Source organism: Symphodus melops (genome assembly GCF_947650265.1).
Source record: "Symphodus melops genome assembly, chromosome: 18".
NCBI classification, from domain to species: Eukaryota; Metazoa; Chordata; class Actinopteri; order Labriformes; family Labridae; genus Symphodus; species Symphodus melops.
Window position 1 is genome coordinate 12,670,781 of NC_136708.1, and position 24,154 is coordinate 12,694,934.

General features: G+C 40.4%; 1 protein-coding gene across 1 annotated transcript in view; it reads right to left on the bottom strand.

Annotated features, from left to right (window-relative positions):
- Positions 1-21,784, bottom strand: part of rapgef5a (Rap guanine nucleotide exchange factor (GEF) 5a) — a 44,229-nt gene extending 22,445 nt beyond the window's left edge. The window contains exons 1-9 of the mRNA XM_079368146.1: positions 20,920-21,784; positions 12,182-12,232; positions 11,029-11,135; positions 10,437-10,558; positions 9,256-9,433; positions 3,826-3,907; positions 3,630-3,678; positions 3,450-3,523; positions 794-979 (exon numbers count right to left, since the gene is read on the bottom strand). Of these exons, the coding sequence (XP_079224272.1) occupies positions 794-979; positions 3,450-3,523; positions 3,630-3,678; positions 3,826-3,907; positions 9,256-9,433; positions 10,437-10,558; positions 11,029-11,135; positions 12,182-12,232; positions 20,920-21,063 (993 nt within the window). The 5' untranslated portion in view covers positions 21,064-21,784. The remainder of the gene's footprint in view (positions 1-793; positions 980-3,449; positions 3,524-3,629; positions 3,679-3,825; positions 3,908-9,255; positions 9,434-10,436; positions 10,559-11,028; positions 11,136-12,181; positions 12,233-20,919) is intronic.
- Positions 21,785-24,154: the final 2,370 nt, after the last annotated feature.

The following is a 24,154-nucleotide window of genomic DNA, read 5'->3' on the forward strand; positions in this document are numbered from 1 at the left end:
CTTTGGTAGATCCCCTGAGCTTCAGTAGTGCTCACCAGGCTGAGCTGATCTGTGTTAGACTTCTCAAACTCTCGCCTGGTGATGCGAGTGTGAAATCAGACTGTCCTCGCTTGGTTTCCTGCCCTCAGGTGTACTGTGGAGCGGGATTATACAGTACAACGCTTCACTAACATCCCACTCATTATGCACACACACTGACTCAGCCTGCCACTGCACGAACAGTGTATGAACACACACACACACACACACACACACACACATGGGTTCCCACACATAATTATAAGCTGTAGCCGCCAGACTCATACACAAGTGGACACAGACACACACGCAGCACTTGACACACTGTGAAAGGATTGTGAGATCACTTTGCACTGAGCCATTATCAACACCCACATAAGACTAGCTGGAGGACGGCGGGTTGTTTCATCCGAAGTGATCTCAATGAAGTGACACTCTTTGCATTTGCAAAGATAACTTAACATGTACTCAGATTATACAAAGGAGAACATGTGTACTGTAAACTAGCATGCGTGTGTGTGTGTATCATATCAGATGGTCCTGATGATCATTTAATCCATGAGTAACCTCGACCTGAAGTGTGAGTTTAAAAGTGACGACAATCCTGACCACATAATGACATCTACTCCTCCGTACGCTATGCTAAGCCACAACTCACTTTTCAGATTACACAGGGAAAGAAGTTCAAAGAATCCCCCCCGTATGGTCCTACAGAAATGCTGAAAAATAAGTGACATTTCCAAATGAACCCTCTGCTTTCACCCTCTCTACTCACCGCCTGGTTCCTGTCTGGCAGCCTGTAGTTGTGGTTCTGCAATAGCCGACAGCCGTCCTTTGCCAGTCGCTGAACGGCCTCCAGCCCGAGCCGGCTGGTCAGGTCCTCGCGCCCACACACGGTCCCCACTCCTACGCCGCCGCCAACGCTGCTGCCAGCATCCCGCAATGCACACACGCCACCCAGCTGCAATACAGGAGGCAAGAAGGCATATCTCAAACCACAGTCCCAGGACATGATGGAAACAGTCAAAAGTTGCAGCAGGGGCAAGTTTTCAACTCCCCCTTTATGTCCACGTGAGGACAATGAAATACAAGAATTATCCTTGCTCTCTCTGTTCTATCTCTTATTCTCCCTCGTCTCTGTTATTTTGATATCATTACATAACCTATAAGAGTGTAATTCCCTTTGTGTTACACCTCTCTCTCTGTCTCACTCGGAGGGCTCTGTGTCAGAGGCTCTGCTGGAGAAAGAGTGAGTGTGTGTGATTCGTAGTGTAAGTGGGCGGGAATGTGTCTGTGTGGGACGACGGTGTGTATAGTGAGGGGTGTGTGTCATCTCATGTGTCTGCCTCCTCCCATCTACAGCTCAGACTTACAGACCATACCTGGAGCCAAAACTGAGCAGACAGAAAGATGAAAAACATTTGAGGGGATCTTTTTTTTTTTATAGAAACTTTCAGAACCTCTACGAAAATTGTTCACATTATTTGCTACTCTCTTTTATTGTTTACGGTCTTTTCATGTATATCTGTCAGTTGCAAAATATTTACACGTGTTCCAGTTTTTTTTTATTTTACTTTTCTTTCACAAAAAATAGAGTCTAACATGCAGCACCTTCCTGTATATACATTTACAGGGGTATATAGATTTATATGTATACATTTATATGTATTCCAACTGATAGGGATTAATGATTGGATATGGATACTAAACCACAGTTCCGTAGTAGATTTGTCTTTAATTTATTTAATTTTTTTTGAAAGTGTAAAAACACAGAACATTGCAGGAAAAAAAACAGATAAAGGGACAAAGATGAAAGACATGTTGAAAGACAGATCTGGCTGAAAAGGAAAAGAAAGGAAGAAAGGCACAATGCCTTTAATTAAAAGAGCTTTAAGAAACTAATGACTTTGTCCTTGGATAGACCTACGTACGTGTGTGTGTGCTTGTGTGTGTGTGTGTGTGTGTGTGTGTGTGTGTGTGTGAGAGTGTGTTTCCTTGGGTGCTGCAAGTATGATGGTTATCACTCATGATGGGCAGTTGGTCTGTTTGTTTTACTTGGAAGAGGCAAAGAAGGTTATTTCATTTGGCTCAGATCAGTTTAACCCTTCCTGTGAGCTCAACTATCCCACGCTGCACACACACACACACACACACACACACACACACACACACTAATAACTTTAACTGTTATCTTCTAGAAAAGCAAAACATTTGTTATATCAGTCTCAAACCCCCTGTCCTTTTCTACTTCCTGTCAATCTGTTTTTAACTTCCTGTCCCACACAGAACACAGTGAGATAAACCTGTGTATGTCTGTGTGTATTTGTTTTATGTGGTCGTCTCAGTCTACATCCTTTTGTCGCACATTTTGTCTTTTATTCTTCTTTGAGCGCTGGTGTTGGAGATCAACGAGAATAAAAAACATTTTCAGCAAGCTCGAGCTAAACTGAAACTTTATTGACAATTTGTTTGGTGAGTTGACCTCCTTGTAATAACGTCAGATAAACTAAACAGAATATTTTGCAGTGGTTCCTAAAACCCCCCCAAACACTGTTGGATCACTTCAATAATAATAAGGTATCACTGGTGTCATATTCAAACACCAAGCAACTGGAACGACAACATCTCAATGAGCTGTAAATGTGTTTTCCAAATTAAACAAAATGTCTTTAAATGTCTCTGAGCTGAATTTTCAAAAAGGTCACAAGCTCTTTAATAACCTTGTTGTCTCGGTTCAGCCTCACAAAAAGCAACACATATGTACCCGCATGCACTCAATTTGTATTCAGGTACCTTCTCAGAGAGAGACGGGGAATCTGAATATCTATGATCTGTTAGAAACTAATCACTATGTTTTCAATTTCTTTAATTTGCTTGTATCGTTTGGAATCAGCGTGATGCATTTAGAGTCCTCTGTTTACTGTAATCTGGAAACAAAAGCTGCAAAAAAAAAGTGCTTATTTATCCTTCTATAAAAACACTTAAACACTGCACGGCTTCCAGTAAGCGACCTACGGAGAAGTGTGGCTGAATGAATAGCATCCATCTTTAAAGAACGATATTCACAATAAAAGTGATGTGCAATACTTTTAAAAAACAGAGGCTTTGAATATATTTTGGAAACATTTCAACTCCTCTTGTAAGTGACAAGTAGTTGGAAAAAAAGAAGGTTTTTCAACCTTTTTTTTTTTTTTAAAGTGTACATCACTACTAGCTTGATTTAGTGCATGTTTTCTTGCTTTTTTATGTAAATGTAAAAAAAAAAGATATATTAAAGAATGATTTAATTGACCTTTTATGTAAAGCGCCTACTTTATCGTCTCAGGAAAATGAATTAAAGGTGAACACCTATTGGTAATGATCATGATAATCATGATTGATGGAAAAATAATTTCCGTGGGAGTGTCTGTTTTAGGGTGAGTGTATATTACCGGGCTGCTCTCTTCGCTGGGCGTGCGAGGCTCCTGCTGGCTCGTCTCTGTCGCCTCAGAGTCCTGCTCTGATACTAAAGCAAAATTGTGGAATCAATGACAGTTCTTCACACAACACTCCCTTTGTCACTCCATTTAATCACACTGAACCAATAGAAAAGACCCTTCATGTAAACTTACAAGCTTTGCGAGTCTTGCGAGCCAGAGCTGCTGCCAACTCATTTTGTACCTGCAGGGAGACAGAGTGCCAAAAAAGGGTAAAAATACAAAAACTTAAAAAATAATAAAATAAAAAAAAAGTTAAGTTATATTGTAATGAATCAGCAGCTGTGGATCATTTATTTACAAATCTTAAGACACACAGGCTCAAACTGACCGTAGAAGTGAGCCTCTCAAGAGCTTTCATCTGGAGAATCTCACCGCAGATGTCCCTGTTGCCTTCAGAGTCCTCCTCTGACCTGAGACAGACGAAAAAACACACACACACTCTTTTACATGTTGCTGACATGTGTATTTCACCAGAGGAAAAGTTTTGAGCAGAAACTTTGCTCCTCTAGACATCGCCCCCTAGCACACACAGAGGAGAATGCAGTCAAAAACACATCAACTGTACCAGATGGAAGTTCTTAAGTAAAGACCTTTCTACATCTCAATATTTACAAAAACAAAAGTCAATAGTAGCCAGTTTTGTGAAGAAACCACAATGATATGATCAGTAAGAAATCTGCTCACAAAATAAACAGAGAGAAGAAGGCAGATGAAGATGAGATAGGACCTTTTTTTGTTAGGTTTGGTACTATATATATTCAATGCATTAAAACAGATGTATTATCATTCTTTTTTTTTTAAATTTAAATGTAACAGTTTAAAAGTCTTTCGTTTCTCAAAATGTGAATTTCTGCAGCTCGTGTGTGAATCCAAATCTTTTTGTTCTGGACTCTAACTCAAACAAAACAAGCAATTTAATGTTTTCACAACATCGTCATTGCAGCCTTTAATAAGATAAACTTTGAAGAGTATATCTTTAGTGTGAATAGGTTGTATTCTTTGGCAGAGTTATATCTGTGTTATTTTCCCTCCTGTCGGTCTTTCATCTGTTTTTTAGAGCTATCATAATTTGTAAGAAGCATTGCTCTGCCCCCCCCCCCCCCCCCCCCCCCCGTCTCTTTCATGTGGTTTCATTTAAAAAAGCTCCCAGGCACACCCTTCAATTCATGTTTGTGATGCTGCGTGTGTGCTGAGGCTGCGTGAACATGTGCTCAGAATGTATAGATATGTGTGACCCTTGATTAAGAGAGTTTAACGACGTTTGAGCGCATGTGTGCTGTACAAACAGGTGGTTGATTTGGGGGTAAACTCGACATTATTCCCACAGCAATAACACTAGAGTGTACGGTTTGTCTTCAAAAGCAAGAAACTGCACCCAAGGGCCCCTCATCTGACACATTCTCTTTAAAATGGTCTCCCACACATTGCCTCACCTCTGCACATACACACACACACAAAGATCATTTGCATACAATTTGGATTTTATCGACAGAACCCAGTGCTCCTAGTAATAGTTGTGAAAGAAAGAATATAAAGAAGCCTTTTGTGACAGTGTGTATGATGTGCATATATGATTGTATAAGTGTGTGTCTTTTTGTGCCCTGTAATCTGATAGAGGAATGAGAAGAGATGCAGAAGCAGGAGAGAAAATGATGACATAAGCCCAACCTGGCACTTTCACGATCTGCACTGACACAAAAACGAGAAAGAGAAAGAGACAAAGAAAGAGAGAGAGATATAAAGAGAGACAAACGGGGAGAGAATCAGGCAGACCAACGGATGTCTTCTATGATGTCGAAAAGAAAGCTTGAAAACGTATATATTTTTGCTTTCCTTTTAATGTTTATGGACAAAAAAAGTACTCTCTTTTAAAATACATATTCAAAAACCAGGCTGGGGGAAATAATCGTTCTTTTTTCCCCATTCTCATGAGATGTTAAATGTCTGTCCCCTCAGTCATCATGATATAACTATTCTCATCAGGGTCATCAAGTTCTAGTTTTTTTCAGTCGGCGTTCATTTGGTAATTTGTTGACTCACCATGAGCCTGAATGTAGCAGAGCTGCAGGATATGCACAGTGGGGGGCGTGTCAACGATCATTAAGCAACACAGAGTGGTATCGATAGTGCATTAACATGATTGGTGCTCGCAACGCCTCCCACCACCAAAACCTGCTGTCATCTTCTTTCCTAGGCCTGTGAGTGCACAGAGTAAAGCTTACAAATTAGATAAGAATGTAATCTCTGTTAAAAACAGTGACTGTTTTGGTTGCCTTTGTCTCCATCCAAATTGTTCCTTCAGCATTCTGCCCGGTCGCTGATGTTCAGCTTTTTGCCCTTTTTTTTTTTTTTTGGATCAGAGCCTTCTGCAAAGCAAGCAAGAGTGTTTTCTCCTCTGAAGCCAAGGTGTCATATTTAAGCTCCTGGCAATTCTGCCTCCCATGCACACCGATAAGCAGAGAAGCCTGAAAGAAAACTGTCAGCTTGATTGTTAGCTACTGACGCCGCCACAGACGATATGAAAGAAAGTTGATGTATAGAGGTATACAGTATATAATAAATAGTCACTTTAGCTTGTCTAATGGTGCTAATGGTGCTGCCTCTGTATATTTTTTTGTTTGGTATCTGAAAGACTAAAGCCATAATATAAAAGTTCAACAACTTAAAAACAGAGGCAAACATTTAGTTTCTGAAGGGATTACGAGGATATCTTAGCATGAACTTCTCCAAGACACAGTTCACACAAAAGGCTTACCTTGGCTTGTCATACATTTTAAATTGAATGTGGTGACCTCTTCTGCAAGGGCAGCATGCAGGATTTAGTTCAACTTTAATGCCTTCTCCTTACACAGCTCTTCTAAAAAGCACTAAATATGCAGGTTTTAGCTCTTGCTGTAACATGAGGCAAAGTGGAAGTGAGAGAAAATGAGACGGAGACAACGCTAAAGGTCGTTAGTAACTGAATTTGATCTAAAATTGAGTAAAGAGAGGAAGGCAGGGACAGACACCATGGTCAAATGGTTTTTTTGTCTGATAACGTTTGACTGTCTCGGGTAAGTGTAAGGCAGTTTAATACATGAAGCTGAAGTTTAAAAACCTGCTCGAGATTCTCATTATCTGTACTCCACAAAACAACGTTTGTTTCTGATGAGCACTGCGGAGAACAACGTTCAACAAGCTAATCAACTTTAATGGCTGCAGTGTGCCTTGCAGCGAGTATTATTGCTCAGACACAGCAAACCTTCAAGACATGCTGGCAGTGTTTATATGAAATGAATGACACACAGTGAGAAAGCTCTCCTGCACATGATACGCAGGACAAAACCCATTTCATTAATAGCCTGCTGATCTTGCTCAGATCTTGAGTAGAAATTGCAAGGAGGCATAGCAGTCTGGTAATGCTTGCCTTATCATCATGTATCAAACTATCATTATCTAATTCATGCTTGCATTATTTTAATCAAACCTCAGCAAGAGACAGGGACCATAATGCTCGAGGAGCAAAGGCATCAGTTCCACCTGGCTGCACTTCTAACCTTGCTGGAGCTCCTTCAGAAATTCTGTAAACCTTAAATGTGAGATTTTGTAACAAAGCCACAGGTTAAGGAAAGCAAATCAATCCTATGAAGAAGATGCATCTTGAAGATAAGCTCATGGTAAGAAACCTGTTCCAATCAGATATGGCGCAGCAACACCTGTTAATGGGTAAATATATTTTGACGATAAGAAGCAAAAAACACTTTATTTGACATATTCTGCAAATCAAATTATCAATGATTTGATGCACATTTCTGCATCATGTGACTATATTCTGTCTTCATTTCATGAACCCAAAGAGAACTTCTCTCGTCTCCCCATGTAAATTGGAGTTCAAGCACCCCGAGGCCACCATGAGCTTTGCTGAACAAGACTATAACAGGTGTTTGAACGAGCAATTTGTTCACACATTCTCTGGCGGTGCACAGTGCCAAGACTATATCGGCAGTTTATCAGCCTTCAGGTCATTTTTTTATCTCCTTTTGAAAATGTTAACAAGATTCAAGGTTAAAACATGGAATTGTGTTTTGAGAAAAAATGCACCACCGACGCTCTTGGAGAGATGGAGTTAAGTTACATCAGATGTTTCCCCCTCACAGCAACTTCCGTCCTTTACATCAATGAGAGAGGGAAAGACACAGAAAGTGAGAGAGAGAGAGAGAGAGAGAGAGAGAGAGAGAGAGAGAGAGAGAGAGAGAGAGAGAGAGAGAGAGAAAGGATGTCTGCAGAGATGGTGTGCTCAAAGAGAGACACAGACAGCAGCAGGGTCCAAGTGACTACTATTAGTGTTAAATGCTTAATCTCATGGAGGTCTAATCGAAGGGGAAAGCTGCACTTCTTATAGTCAAATGATACAGTACATTCTACATTGACTACTTCTACACAAATAGTTAAGGGTGACTGATATATTTGATATCCTTACCAGCCATGCAACCGAAAACTCTTCAACCCATTCTTCTGCACCCTGCCTACCTGTGGACACACCATGGTGGCATGTCATCCACTTTACTGGACATGACGTAGCAGATGGAGAACATAGGAGCTTGTACAGTAAGATACATGAGTTTTGTATGAGTAGCTATGACGTTCAATTCCCCTGCCGTCTTCCTCTATCCCTCGTTTCTGTGAAAGCGCCCTTTGAAGTCAACGCTCAGACGAATGTGTAGAAGCGTGCTCTCGTTCCTTCATTCTGCATATATACTCTTTTTTTTTTCCCCCTGTCCCCACCCAGCACCCATCTCACTCTCTCTCTCTCCCTCTGAGTGACAGATTGAGTTCAGTAGCAGCCTCAGCAGGAATCCCACACAAAGTAGCAGCAAGGCAGGGAACTCTGGCTGACACCACTCGGCATGTGGGTGTGTGCAGAGCCTGTGTCGTGTTTATCAGTGATCGTATCGTGTGTCAGTATTTTCTGCAGGAGTGTGTTTTTTTTTCTTAAGGATGTGGAGGTGTCTGCGCCTACACATGGACATGTCTCTCACATAAGCAGATCGAAGATTTAAAACAGTGAATAGAGGTGACGTTTCTAGCTGGAGTTTGAAAAGATTTAAGACTGTGTGTGTACGAGTGTGTATCTACAAAGTTGCTAAAGAGTTATGTACTTGCAAGCGTGAGCTTAAAAACGTCTCCCAATTCCCGGTCCCATTTCAGAGTAAATCATCAGACAAAGAACTGGCCTCAATCTTAAATCTGAACGGAAACACTGTCACTTCCACTTTGACACTTTATCAGAGCAGTGAGCTTCTACTTCAGGTCAATGGACAACGCCAAGTTGAACATTCTTCAAAGACAGAGAGACTCAGTGATAGCAGCGGAAACCTCTAACTTGTTAAAACAACCAAAGTAAATGACTTACAGTATTAACTGCTGTTTGTATTCAGTTGAACTTTCAGTTTTTATATTAAAGTAAAAAATAAATAAATGAAGCTGCTTTCATTTCATTTTCAAAATGTATGATTTTTCATTTCTGTTTTTCTTAGTCCAGCCTATAGGCGTTGCCTAACAGCACTGTATAATAAAGAAGCCATACAACGTCTTTGACCGGACACTGTGCACGTGTGTACATTGAAGAAAGTGCTCATCTCTGAGACAGTAAGGTCTTTCAAAGAATCTGAATTAACCTGCTAGCTAGGAACTTGAATAAGTCAGCAGACGTAAATTAACTCGGCGACTTTTTTTTATCATTATAACTGATAGTCAAAGTGACGGAAAGGACACTTACGGGCTGCTGGATCCACCTCCAGAGCGGAACTGGACGTATGGGGCGAGTTGTAGGAGGAGCCTAACTGCCTCTGGCCACTCCCCTTCTTTGGAGCGAAACTCACAGGAGGCGGAGTCACATTCCTCAAAGCTGAACTGGTAATAAGAGTTTGAGTCTGAAAACACCACCCGCTGGTCCACTGGAGAAAAAATAAGGACACAAACACACACACAAAAAACTTATGAAAGATCTTCTTTACAACATTTTCACAGGACTACTTTATCAAAACAACACTGTCATTAAAGGTCCAGTTTAAGGTCACATGATCTAATTCTTCACTGGCCAAAAAGAAAAAGCTATTCATTACATCAATTTAATTCATTTTAAACAACCCCTACTGCTTGGAAATAAGTTTAGTATTTATTTTAATTCACATAAACTTGAAATGAATAAGATTTATACCCGTTTATTTTAAAATCTGAAATGATACTGAATAAATAGATGATCAGGAAGATTGTAAAGGACATCATTTAAGTTGCTGCTGTTTTCTTTAGAACAGCTATAAAGAGATGTGCTGACTTTATGAAATCAGAAAGAAAAAAACCCAAAACATTTTGTCCCTCTAGATTTGAAGAAGGAAAAGTATGACCTTCCAGGATGAATTTTTATTAGTGCAATTAATCAAGAGCCTGAAACCATACGATAGAATTTGGTTTGAGAAAAATCTTTAAACCACGAGAGGAAGAGAAAGAGACATGTTGACAACAATAAAACCTGGATAAACTCTTTGTAGAGGTGATTGTGGATTAGCCAGACCAATGAACTGAATCCGAGCAAATGTCCCAAAACAGGCGAGCTAAAGAGGATCAGGTTTACTCATTCTTTGAAGAAACATTAACTGCATTTGAATATTAAACCCTTTTTAAAAGGAACTGTCATCCACATTGTACTGAGTGTAGTTTAAAAATATCATAAACGATATCACACACTTATAAATAGATTCATGAAATATTGTATTGTAGGCTCTGTTATCATATACATTTATATTCTATTGGAAGTGACATGTTTCATTGTTGTCTGTTTTATAGATTTGTTGAAAGTCAAAGATGTTGCTCGACAGTTCCTACAGATATCAAGACAAACTATAACCTCCTCAATAACAGTGTGAGTGAATGTACGTGTGTTTTTGTTTTGGGATTTACCGGACAGCAAGACTCCCAACTCCAGCAGAATTTGCCAGACGCGCACAGCGGTGGTCCGACAGCGCACGTACACACACTGCTCGCACAGCCACTGCACCAGCTCCACCCCAACATAGCTACGCCTGTTAAAAGACAAACACTTTCAGCACACATTTCTTCCCCTCAGCATGAGCTTGTGTTTGTATTTAATCAATATTAATCGATTATTCGTTAGTTTCCTGTAAGCCTTTTTCCTCTGAAACACTGAATACTTTACACCTGCTTCCTCCCGGGATAAAATCCCCCTTTATGTGTGTGTGTGTGTGTGTGTGTGTGGACATGTGATGACATTTCACAGTATCTATTTATAGTTGTGTCAATATGCTTAAAGGTTTTATTGCGTGTACTGTATGTGCTGTATATTGAATGAGAGAGCCTGTTTTCCCAGACCATCTACGTCACACTTAGCTCGTCTTACTGCATAAACAACTTCACGGACCAATCAGGATGAAGCTTAATGTGCACTGGTGACTCAAAGTTTTTGCTTCACCAGACATATCGATTGATCCCTGCACTCAGACAGACACAAACCAAACACGTAAACCAAGTGTACCGTATGATTCTGGCCAGGTGTATCTTGTCTTTGGCCGGATACGGTCCGTTAGAGAGGAAGGCATTCCTCACAGTCCGACCAGCACAAGGAAAACTCTGCGAACAAGACTGACACACACACAAAGAACATCAATGAAAAACATCTTATGCAATGCTGCTTTAAAATCTGATGCAATTAAAGATCCACACAGAAATACAAACACTTAATGAGACGGGCACATTGGATGCAGAGAGGTGGTGTGGCTTCATGCAGCTGTCATTGACCGACTCACAAGGACAGCTCGATTTCTTTTCCCCTGAGGAATGAAACATTGACTGTGTCTACACGCTCCGCAATAATCCTGCCATTGAAGCTTGGGTGTTTAAGACCATATTACAATTAAGCTGTTTACAAAGTTTCTATCTATATGCAAGCCTTTGGCCATTTTTAAAAATGACAGCACTTTAAGTTAACATCGCTGTGTCAACTTAACAACATTATCATCCTGAAACCTGTTCTGCTTTTTATAGAGCCGCTCGGAGAACTGTAACATCCTCTCATTCGGTGAGGAAAATAAGACGTTGTTGATTAAAATCTTTAGTTTAAAAGAAGTTTATTACAACATTAGGAGAGCCAAGAAATGGAAATGAGAACCAACCAAAATTTTAATTGCAGCTATACCCATTGTCATCATGATCCACGCTCATCTTCATGGATTATTGCTCAATCAAGCTTTCAGCGACCAGGTCTATAAGCAGTGTTTAGACATCTGAAAATAACTCTAATGTTCTTTCCTTTAGCAATGCTAATTCTTCAGCAGCACTGATGGCTTTAGGCACCGCCGTATTCAAATTAACCATTAGTGTGCGTGGGTAAAAGACCAAGGTAATATCACCGCTTATGTCATCTGTTTGAGGGCTAAACAAACACTCTGCCTCCACAGCAAGATTTGAAGGAAGACGTCACCTTGAAGCTTGCATACGTGCGTCTGTGAGCATGTGTGTGTGTGTGTGTGTGTGTGTGTGTGTGTGTGTGTGTGTGTGTGTGTGTGTGTGTGTGTGTGTGTGTGTGTGTGTGTGTGTGTGTGTGTGTGTGTGTGTGTGTGTGTGTGTGTGTGTGTGTGTGTGCGCGCGTTTGTGTGGGTGTGTCGTGTGTGTTTGTCAATGGGCCTTACCTTGTTTACTGAAGGTCCAGTGCTCGGTCCAGGAATAGTGTCTGGTGATTGCTGTGAGGAAAAACACAAAAAAAACACACAATTTATAAGAACCAACACAAAAATGACGCACGCAGAGCAAAAAACACAAAACAAACAAGACTCTGAGAGATAGAAAAACTGGTTTTTATGTTCCTGATACATGAGTTAGGTTTTGTGTAAACCAACAGCAGCAACAACTATTTTTGAGTTTTTCTTCAGAGAATAATGACCAAGGAATTGAACAGATGCAAAGATCCATTTAAAACCTTATGAGTATAAAACCAGCCCTTTGAACTCAATAAATATATCTTTATCAGAATTTAGTCCAAAATGAGCAACATAACTCAATGAATCTCTGATATGGTTACAAAATGAGGCCATAGTAAAGTCCCCTTTGCCCTTGGTGTACCACCCCCTCCACTTCCCCTTCCAGGAAATAAACTCTTAATCTCTAATGGATTATTTTGGTGCCAGAGGAGCTAGAAGACAGCTTTCCCCACTGTGGTGACACATTTGTCATAAAACAGATTAAATGATAGTAAGTGTTGGATCAAGTAGAGTGGAAACAGCACTACATGCAGACATCTGTTTCAGTGTTACTATGCAGTGTAATACATCAAATACACGCATCTCATCTTCGTAAATCTGCTGCTCAAAAAACAGTTGTTTTAAAAGGTTTCAAAGCCCCAGTTCGACGACTCTTCAGAGCTAATAAAATGCATAAATCAAATGAAATATTAGGGCTGAGTCTGTCCTGATTTATTTTAATCCTGATTGTTGGGTACTGATTAAATTTGTATTGTGATCCAATAGTATCAATTATTTTTATTGACCATCTTTTTAAAGTCAGTCTCATCAGCCTAAATACCCACTGCTATCATGTGTAGTTGTGTAGAGAGAGAGAGAGAGAGAGAGAGAGAGAGAGAGACAGACAGACAGACAGACAGACAGACAGACAGACAGACAGACAGACAGACAGACAGACAGACAGACAGACAGACAGACAGACAGACAGACAGACAGACAGAGACAGAGAGAGAGAGAACTTTCAGATATCCCTCTGTTCATTCATGCCCTGGGCAAAGTGATGCTGTGTAAGATCCACTCTGATAGCCTGTTACTGTGCAGAAGTTGTGTTGTCTTATGTTCCAACCTTTGTAATTAGATATTGTGAATATGTGGTGATTAAAAAGCCATTTACACTGGAACATGTCTAACACTGTATGAGGAGCCCCGGACCCCTCAGATCCTCCGGGGCCGGCCTCCTCAGTGTACCCAGAATAAGGACACAGCAGGCTGAGGCAGCTTTTTGTTTCTATGCCCCTCAATAAAGACAGAAGTATTCATGATCATGTATAACGGCATTAAAATATACAGTATAATACAAAACTGCCTGACTTCATTGATGACACAACTTCCTGCAAAAAAAAGAGTGCAACTCAGTAAACTAACTCTCTAAGAGAGATCAAATAATCCAATCAGAACAGTCTATGGACACATGTCAGGGGAAGTGAGCATCTGAGCTGCTGGAGAGGGAGAGAGATGAGGAGGCGAGACAGAGAGAAGAGAACAGTGTCATCGTCAGAGAGAAAACATGAGCGAGACAAACATGACTGTGACCTGTGATTGGATGTACGGCAGCGTGGCCGACACTCATCAGAGCAAGGATGCTGTCTGGGATGTCTCAAGCACACACAAAAGCCAGTCTGCACATGTGCAGAGACACTATATCCTGAGCGAATGAATGTACCTCACAGGAACTGAAAGAAATTGAGAAATGCTCTTTATTCCCCCCACTTTCTTGTAAGGTGGTGATTTAGTTCAGTTTAATCTAAACATTCGAAACAGGGTGAAATATTCAGCTCGGATCGGTTCAAATGGGAACAATATTCTCCTACCAGAGAGTCTCAAGCTCCCTTATGAACACAAACTTTTTAATTTGCAAAAAAACAAAAATAGAAACGGCTTCTTATTTAGAGTGCAGTGACATCATTAATTATGATTTCACATAGAGAGCTTCTAATTTTGTGATTCATCAAGTCACACTTCTAATTATACTGTAACTGCACCATCTGTTTCTTCCTTTTAATGTTTTAACTGGACTGTTGCACACAAACACATCCTGGATTTAGTTTTTTGGTTTCACATTTGGACACTTGTCGTGGGAGAACATTGAACAGCTTTGTAGAGACTTTCCTCAACCCCCCCCGGACATCAGCTCAGAACAGCCAGAGCCACGATAGCCATGTCGTGGTTCTCCAGTCCTCTTTGCTAGTCTAACCTTAAACCAAACCAACAAGTTCGGTTAATCTAGCATTAAAATAAAATCCTTTTCTAAAATGCTGAACAACTTGTTGGCTCCCTGCATGGTGAAGGTCGTCCTGACGTTGCCACACTGGAATGCCAATCCAATCATAAGTAATATCAATAACAGCTCGCAGGAGAAGAAGAAATGCCAAACGGAAAAAAAAGAATACACGTTATAACGTCGCAGCAGGAAAGACTGATGGAGGAAAAACATTGAAAAGCATGTAAACAGAGAGGGACAGACAGATATATGTGCAGGAACAGAGGGAGGACGAACAGGAGCAATAGTCAAGAAGAGATGACGACACCGGTACGGTCCAAGCTGTAGCAAACTTGGATGTTATGTTGAAATATGTGTATTGTTAATAAATATCTTGTAAAAGAGTGGCAGATATACGATAATGTCTGCTTCTTCTCATTCAAGATTTCAGATCGTATGATTGTATTAAATTGCATTGTTGGGTTAATGAATTTATTCAAATTAAAAATAAATAAATCCAGTTTCAAGGTTTCTTTTTTTATGATAATAATGGCTTTATTTATACATCTGTTGTGTACATCTAATAATCTCTGGTCTAATTAAGGAAGTGTTGTGTATCAGATGCATTAGAAATGAGAGATCACAGAGAAAGCTTGCGGTCACAGAAAGTTCAAAAAGGACAGCTGTTCCCCTCTCACAATAAATCCCGAGGCGGGACTCCTAGATTTACCCACACTGGAAAACAATTTGAAAAGAGCTCAGTTTCTGACTTTGAAAAGTGCCAGCTCAGTATGAACGATAGATATCAGTAAAAAGAGTGTTTGGACTGAGGGTTAAGTAGAGCACACCAGCCAGCCAAACACAAGACTCAATAAACTGTCTCTGACTCGAACTATCTCTATCTCTGTCTCTCTCTCTCTCTCTCTCTCTCTCTCTCCTTTGTTTCGGTCCTTTCTATCTTATCTCTCCATCTCTTTGTCTCACCATATACTGTGTGGTGAATACAGATCTCTCAGGAGGTCTTTGTTTCTCCACCACCATCTCCCATCTCTTCTCACTCACACAGTAAAGACACACCAGTCTTTGAGGTGTTCTGTTCACGAGACTTGAGAAGAGTCTGCCAGCTGGGTTTCCCAAAAACACACTCTCCTCCATCACATCAGTCGCCCCATCGCTGCCGTTACACCGGAGGCCAAAAGAGAGAGAGAGAGAGAGAGAAAAGACGAGAGGAGAGGATGACTGAGTAGGAATGGGCGCCATAAAGAGGGAGCACACGCTGACATGCTTATTTGTGTGGTGGCTTCAAAGTGTGTATACAGAGAGAGGGAGGGAGCGGCGGAGAGCGAGGTCATTATCTCCAAGAAATGGATTACTCTCAGATTAGATTGCTGAGCACAGTGACGAGCTGTAGCACGGTACGCTCGGCAAGCCTCGTCACACACAAACACACAAACACGCACACTCACGCACGGAGCTCCTGTCGACTCCCCTACAGATCTGCGATACAAGGAAGTAAAAACAGAGACATCATAGCAGCTACAACTCAATGGACACAGAAACAGACGCACACACACACACTGGAGGTAACTCCATGGAAACGCAGCAGACACCTGACCTTTGATTTACAAACACTCAGAGTCCAAAAGGAAAGCTGCTCATGCTCTGAAATGTGATCGTTTTCTTTGTCTGTGGTTGGAGTAAACTTAAAAACCTTCGGATTTGAGGCCCACTTTTTTTTTTATGTCAACTGGGTTCAACTGAAATATTTACACATTACTTTCTTATTTCTGGCGTTTCATTATCAAGACTTTAAGTAAATAATTAAGTTAGTTCTCGGGAGAGTCCTTGTAAGCATTTGCATCCCAAAACAACATCTCAGACAAAACAAGACCAAAGAGGACTGTCGAGACTTTGTAGCTATCCATGGATCTAAAGTTGTTCAACTCTTCTTTTAAAAGGTAAAATACACATCAATGTCACATCTTCACCGTTAACTATCTAAAAAGAGACTACAGCTAAACTACAGCTATTTAGCAATGCTTGACTTCTTGAATTACCCAAAATAAGTCCAATAACAACAGATGATACTTCGTAGAGGAAAAAAAAAAGTTGCTTCTCTTTGAGGCAGAAATTCAAGAACTCGTATTTAATAATAATAATATAATAGTCTTATATAGCGCCTTTCTAAATACTCAAAGACGCTTCAACAAGGAATGACAACAAGTTGTAATGATCCGTCGTATTGTACATGACACAAACCGATAACAGATACCGCAATGATCCCAGGTAAGTGGTTCTGTAGCGAGCCCCATGTCTGCGGTAAGTCTGACTACGACGTCACCCCCCCTCTCTCTCCTCCCAAACGTTCCCTGTCTCTCTTCAGCTGTCCTCTCCAATTAAAAAGGCAAAAATGCACCATATGTCTGATTTAAAAAAAACATTTCGTACTCATAAAGTCCCTTAAATGTTTGAAAAAAATAAAAACATGAGCCGATTCATTTTCATTTTTCCTTCAGTATCTGTCTGTAATTAAACTTGCATTGCTGTGCATACTTTTATTTTGTATGCATTTAATATAATTAAATTGTTAAAAAAATAACTGGAATGATAATCTCACTATGCGATACTTCCAGACAAATACAGTGTTTTTGTGAGGGCATGTGGAAACGTTTATGCTGTGTGCTAGAATGTGAGTCTCTCTCTCTCTCTTTATGTATAATGTAGTTATGGATGTGAAATATTGCTGCCAGAAAAAACCAACATAAACTGCATAATGACACAGAAATTAGATCATCTTTGGAGAATATCAACTTTCCTCTTATGCAGTGATCATAAATTCAGAATGCTTATAGTACGAGTGTGATAATCTCCTTCACAGCCTTAATTACAGTATGAGTTTTGAGAAGCGCATATGGCATTGTGGCCGTGGGTTTGTGTTTCACTTTTCATCCAAAAAAAGCCTCCACTCAACAACTAGTGGTCACACCAAGTTGTCATCAAATGCATCGAAATGTCCTTTTTAAGTGACAGAATCTGGTGGAACGTGGTGCAGCTGCAATACAGTGTCGTGGGTGAAGTCAACAACAACAAAGACATCTAATCCCCGAACAGAACACCATAATTAAAGTGGGGCCTCTTCACAATTCAGCTGTTTTTCAAGACGCCTTATGCAAAAAAAAAAAAAAAACCTCTGCATGTCAACACTTTCTCTACAGTCAACATTCAGAACTTCTTTTACGTGCATTAAGAAAGCAAACAGTCAGGGCGCCTGCAGTTGTGTCACGCGCCACATGTACAGGCTTTTTGTCCTCCATGCAGGTGGCCAAGGTTCGACTCCTTTACTGCCGGTACTTCCCGAATCTTTCATCTTCATCCATCACTCACAATGCATCGCATCTCCACACCAATGCTTCTGCATCAACTAAGGCTGGGCGACGACTGTACGACTGAATCGTTTACAACGCACACCAGTGCTCACACTGTACTTTCCAATTGTTGGGCCCGACCTGAGAGCTCACTCTTCCTCTTACGTCCACATTTTCAAACATATCAGAAATTCATCCGCCTGGCCGGGAGCAGTGAATCGGGTCATGATCGACTGTCACGCCCACCTGTCCACCGACTGTCAGGAGTCTTTGCTTTGTTTCCTATCAAGTAGGTGAAACAGATCACAGTTGATAAGTTGATGATAAAAGCAATAAAATGAGTGATAAAAAAAATTTATCATCATTGTGTGAAATAAATCTGCCACTGAATCTCTGTGCAGATTCTCAGTTAAAAAAAAAAATTTTTTTTTAAAAAGAAAAGAAGGCAGCATTTAAGAAGAGCATGTTGGCGCAGTGGAGATGTCTTGATTTATCATGCAGGTGTCAGCTTGTGGCTGATACCATCAATCACAAAGTTAACATTACAGCCTGCTGTTGTTTGTATTTGTAAACGTAGCCAAACGCAGGTTAAGAAGCACTGTATTGGTTCAAAAACTGAAGATATACTTGATAAATGACTCACACACGGCAGGAGCTGCTGTGTGCTGGACACACAAATGAACCGTGTGCACATGCTCAACATTGTCAAAACTAACAGGGGGAAAAAAATATTGATTTTATAGTTCACAGTTCAGTGTATGTAAAGCTGGTGTGTCTGATGGAGGGTATGAAATAGTGTTACTGAAATTATAAAGATTTTCATATTACAGACTGTTGAACTTGGATTTTTAGCAGCACTTCATAAGCAAAGAAAAAAACTGTTTAATACATTTTTTGCCTTTTTTGCTGATCCTTAAAATGATCTGATCTGAACCCTGAGAGTTGGGATCTGTTACACTCACGAGTATCATTTCAAACGTTTGATCATAACAATATAATTGTTCCACTCCACTGTATGTATGCATTAGTCCATGACTGACACATAGCATCCCTCCAGATTCTACTTCACTGAGCTGTGGTTATGAGTTTAGAAAAGGAGAAAAGAGAACTATAGATGTTCCTGTCTTCAGTGTGGCTACTTTAAAAATAATCATATCACTGCCAATAAAGGACTTATAATTAAATACCAGAGCAAGTCACAACAGAGATTAGGACAGGATTCAAAGGTGAGGCTGCAAAAAGCTGGCATCAAATGTGACACATGGCAACAGTTCAATTCAATTCATCAGCTGTCATCAAATATTCAAGAATCACAGGAGGATGTAAAAAAAGAAAAAAAAAAACTGTGTCCGAAGTCTTGCACCTGAATACGCCCTAAAATAGTGAAAGGAAAAACATGATAAAGCACTAAAACAACAGAAGAAGATAAAAGGTGTGGTGCAGAGGTTGTCCACTACAGGATGTGAGGTCGTTGTTGGACTGCAATAAAAATAAATAAATAAATAATAATAAAAAAAGCCATAAATGTGATGTTATCTTGTGCACATAAAAAAAGTGTGCTGCTGTTTGAGTGTGTGAATGCCAACTGCCAGTGTGCAGAAGAGCCATACCTTTACACTAGTTACCCACGCCTCATCACACTCCCCCACACACAGTCAGATCAGACAGGAGAAGGAAAACACAACACTTTCTGCTTCTGCTTAGAATTCCAATCTTTTCCTTCCCTGTGGTTCAATCACAGAGAACAAAAACAGACACACTGATGCAACAGGCTTACAAGCTGTCATTGAAGATATATTTTTTAAAGGAGTCCTTATATCCTGTTTTGAAATGTGTCTACTATTCTGAGTTGTTTTATGGAAAGAGAAGGTAGTAATAATGATAACCAGAACAATAACAGGAACACTAAGCAAAATGTAAAAACCTAAGCCCTTTAAACATCACAAGAAATAAGATGTACCAGGACATAAACCATTCACCTCCTCTGTCCACGGAGGCTTAACACGACAAATGCTGCATATCTTTATCCCATTTGGCATTTGGTCCTGGCGCACACTCTCTGATTCCCGCAAAGGGAATCAGGGACACGTTTTCTCCTGGCTGTCACTGATGATGAAGATGAGTGGAGTGGACACTCTGAGCAGAAATTTGGCCTGTCAGGTGTTTTCGTTCCACATCAGGGCACATTGAGTCACACACATTTACTGCTTAGTAGACACATCACGACAAGACAGAACCAGGGGACCCATGAGAAGAGTTTTTAGAGGATTGGGCTACAAATTTGTCCCATTTGGACTGGGAGGGAAAGTAGGCTTCAGAGAGGCTGTAGTTCATGCAAAACAGACTAGCTTCAGCAAAAACAAACAGGATCAAATCAGTAAATTAAATGATATATATGCCTAATTTCCTATCATTTCATTGTAAAAGTTGCAGCTTCCGCAGCTTCTCAAATTTGAGTTTTTGCAGCTATATGCATCATTATATTAATTTCACTTCACAGGCTAACTATTTGAGGGTTAAGGTTGGTTTACCTTGAGCTTCCATTATCAAGAAATAACTATTTTAACCGATTTTACCTTTCTAAAGAAATTCCTTTCTCACTGAAAAACCTGTGAAAATACTGTGTAGGCGCATGGCTGCAAATGCATTTATAGGTTAGTCTTATAAATATGTAAAGGTGTGTGTGGTTGAGGTAGAGGTGTTGGTGTGTGAAGTGAATCTCTTGGTTACGGTAGTGTTGCCTTGACGACCAGAGTGTGAAGGTATGATGATGTCCAACAGCAATTGGTTATTTTTGATGTATCACGCGCACACAGCCTGCACATGTACACGTTTACACATACACACTGCCTCTGCGACATTAATGTTTGTGTCAAAATGCAAACACCTGAGTCGTGACACGGTTATGAAACAGCCTCGAGGCACATACTGTAACGTTGTCGTAAAAAAAAATTGACGGTTAATAATTTGATTCAGTCAGTCGTTGATAACGTTCCTCAAACATACAAAAACCAGGAAGGACAGACGGACGGACAGTGGGTCCGCGGTCTGTTTGAAGTACTCACGCTCTTCTTCCGCAGGTGCAGCCCGTGCTTGAGTAGTCCCGGCAGATCCCGTATTTTGTGTTTGAGCTGAGCCTGGTCTCGTGTTGTCCGGTTCCACCGCAAGCCCGCGAGCAAGCCGTCCTCTGCGGGCTCGGAGTCCTCCATGGTTCGTCTCCTTACTTTTCCTGTCTTTCCTCGAGCTTCCGCCTGCGTGCGCTCGAGCTTGGGGGGGTCTCAACACTGTATCCTCACAATGAGGCGCACCGCCGCCCGCGCCCGTACGCCATTCCTACCGCCTCGCGCTTACACTCAACGACCTGCATCTGCAACCAAACCGCGCGGCGTTAACGACCCACTGACTGTGTTCCGCAGCACGCGACGCTGCTGCTCCACCCAATGGCTCGCGCGTCCTACTCCTCCATAGCCTACTGCCAGGTTGATGTGTGGGGGAGTGCATGGAGAGGAGGGGGTTGTCACAGGTGCACAAAAACATTGCATCACTTCCACCTTCATTCTACTGTTGCGTCGGTGCAGTTGACTTTAAAGTAGCCAATCAATTCAAGTGTAGTTCTATCATAAGTCCTCGACTTAATTTACACAACAGTCGAGGGGGGAGTAGTACAAAAAGAGCTATTGGAAGCTCAGGAGACGACGTCATCATCATATTACCTGGCTCAAATTTCCATAGGTAAACAAAGAGCAGACACTGAGTGTGCGTGTGTGATACCTGGCAAAGCCTATTTTTCAGGTTTTGGAGCTGGGCTTTGTCCCTGCTGTGTGAGAAGACTGTCTGGTTTAACCTGAGGGCACAAGACTAAGCTGAAACAAGAGAGGCCGCCCCATCCTCCATGCTGTATGTGGGTTGTTAAAGATGTGAGACACCATTCTGTAAATGCACATAATAAATCTGATCAGACACTGCTTTTAAAGACTGACCTTTCTTTTGTTAGATATTGGGTATCTTTTTTGTTGTTGTAGTGCTGACTATCTGTTTAAAGTTGCCTCTTTGTCACATTTAAAGCTTTTATCTGCTAATTTAGCAGCTGTTCAGTTCAGGCACACGTTAGTGGTTCAGATCTACATACCTCTCTTATACTGTAGCCTATTTACCTAACTCAATAAGAAGAAACTGCAAATGACACAAGCTTCTTTGCCGGTTTAATACAGTGAGGTTGTGTGGTTATTCAAATTCAAAGACTTGGAAGCTGACTTTATAGGATTCAATGTTAGCTTGGCTTCATTAGACTACTACTGACAGACAAATCTTTTCTTGTGTCTGTTTGCAACTTTGTGTTTTTGCTGCTGACTTTCCTGACCATGCATGTCTCCCTTAAAAAAGACTCGTAATCTCAGTGGGACCAACCTGTGTGAATAAAGGTTAAATATAAATGAAATATAAAATTCAGTGTCTATGTTTTTTCTTCTCATTCAGACCCATCAGGACCACGATGATGAAATGTTTTTTTAAATAAACATCCTTCTTTCATACTGATTTCAGGAGACTGCCATTTTATATCAAAGAGCACTTCAGAGTTATTGTTTCCAAGGTACAATCGCCAAAAACCAAAAGGCACCACCTTATTGTTAGGGTAAAAGCATGGGTGCAGCTTAGTAACATAGCCTACGTAAGCCCAAAAGAGCCAACATGCGCTGCAACTGCCCAAAAGATTCCTATGAGGGCAAAGAGCTGCAAATTCAGAAATGATGCAAAGTCAAAGACACACAACTCCCCACTCCCCATCCTAAAAAAACAAAAACATATCCAGTCACACAGATATGCATTGATTTTGAATTTTCATGGTTTAATTAATTGCCCCCTTTTCCACTGAAGACCATTATTTAAGAAAAATAACATCTGTTCCCTGGGCATTTTCAGAAAATCCTTTCTGGAAATAAATAATTGAATCATACCATATTGAAACAGTGACTTAGATCTGTAACTTGAATGTGATGTTAGCAAACGTGGCACAAACTGGTGATGGGAGCAGCGCTGTAACTTACACACATTTGCAGTCCATGTACTGTATACGGTATCTAAATTTTCAAATTGATATTGCATGATTAATAAAAACTGCTCTTAATTTAACTTCAATGACGTTTCAAAATAAGTGCACAACCCTTGTACTATAATAAGATGTTATTCTTTCGTGAATTTGAATGGTTAAAAAGGATCCAGGCCCGATGGGAAGTTGGTGAAACTCCCTCAATTTGATTAAAGATTTCAAGTGGGTGTGATCCAAAAAAGAATTAATTTAAATTTGGTTGATCCGAGAAAATCTGAGGCTGATACTAGAGAGGACATCAATTGGAGCAGGGTTCAGCTTGAGTGCAGTGGGTTAAATTTTATAACTCAGATGTTGAGTCTGCTTTCGTGATAGGACTTGTAATCTGGGATAATAAGACCCTTTCAGGGACCCAGATTATGCCAACATCATCGCTGTCAGAGGTAATGGCCCTGCTAGCTATGGGCCACATTTCATCTATTAACATGTTGATGTAAAATAAAATGGAACGGTGATGGACTCTGTAAAACTTAACACACTTTAAGTACTTTCCCCCCAATGTCTAAAACACTGTTCACACTTGTATCCTCTCTAAGCGCAACACTGAAGAACACTGATGGAGATCCCCAATATCACTGTCTCGTACATTTTGTTTTAGTATTCAACACAACAAAGCTGTTGATGTTTATCTGTCTGAGTTGTTGGATTCAAAAGGCTATGTCAGCAGGAAAGGATTTAATTGATGGTGATACAATGAGAATCATTAATCAAAAAGTAAAACTAGTTTATTTGACTTTATTGTTTAAATATCATCAAAACAAAATATGAACCGAATCTGCAATGGGCTTGAAGTGAGCGTTACAAGTTCACTTTTATTTTATGTTGACTTTCTTCAAGTTTTAGAGCCAATATTGTGAATGTTCGGTAAGGATCTGAAAACTGTAAACCACCTTTAAAAACATCCTCTTTTTTACCAAACAGTTTGTTACACATAATCATTTCAAGATTATGACAGAGGTTTTTTAATCTAAACGGTGTGGATTTAGTTTTATCAGATCTGACAAGTAGTGTTTGTATCATAAGTTAACAGCTGATTGGTGGATGGAAGTATAGGAAATTATCTTTTTTCAAGCAATTTAGAAAAGAGCATGCAAACCAAAATTGAGACAACTTTCAGGGTAAAGAAAGTAAGAAAAAGTTGATGGAGAAAATTGTTTCTAAGGGCCTGAACCATGAAGAGAACCTGTTATGGT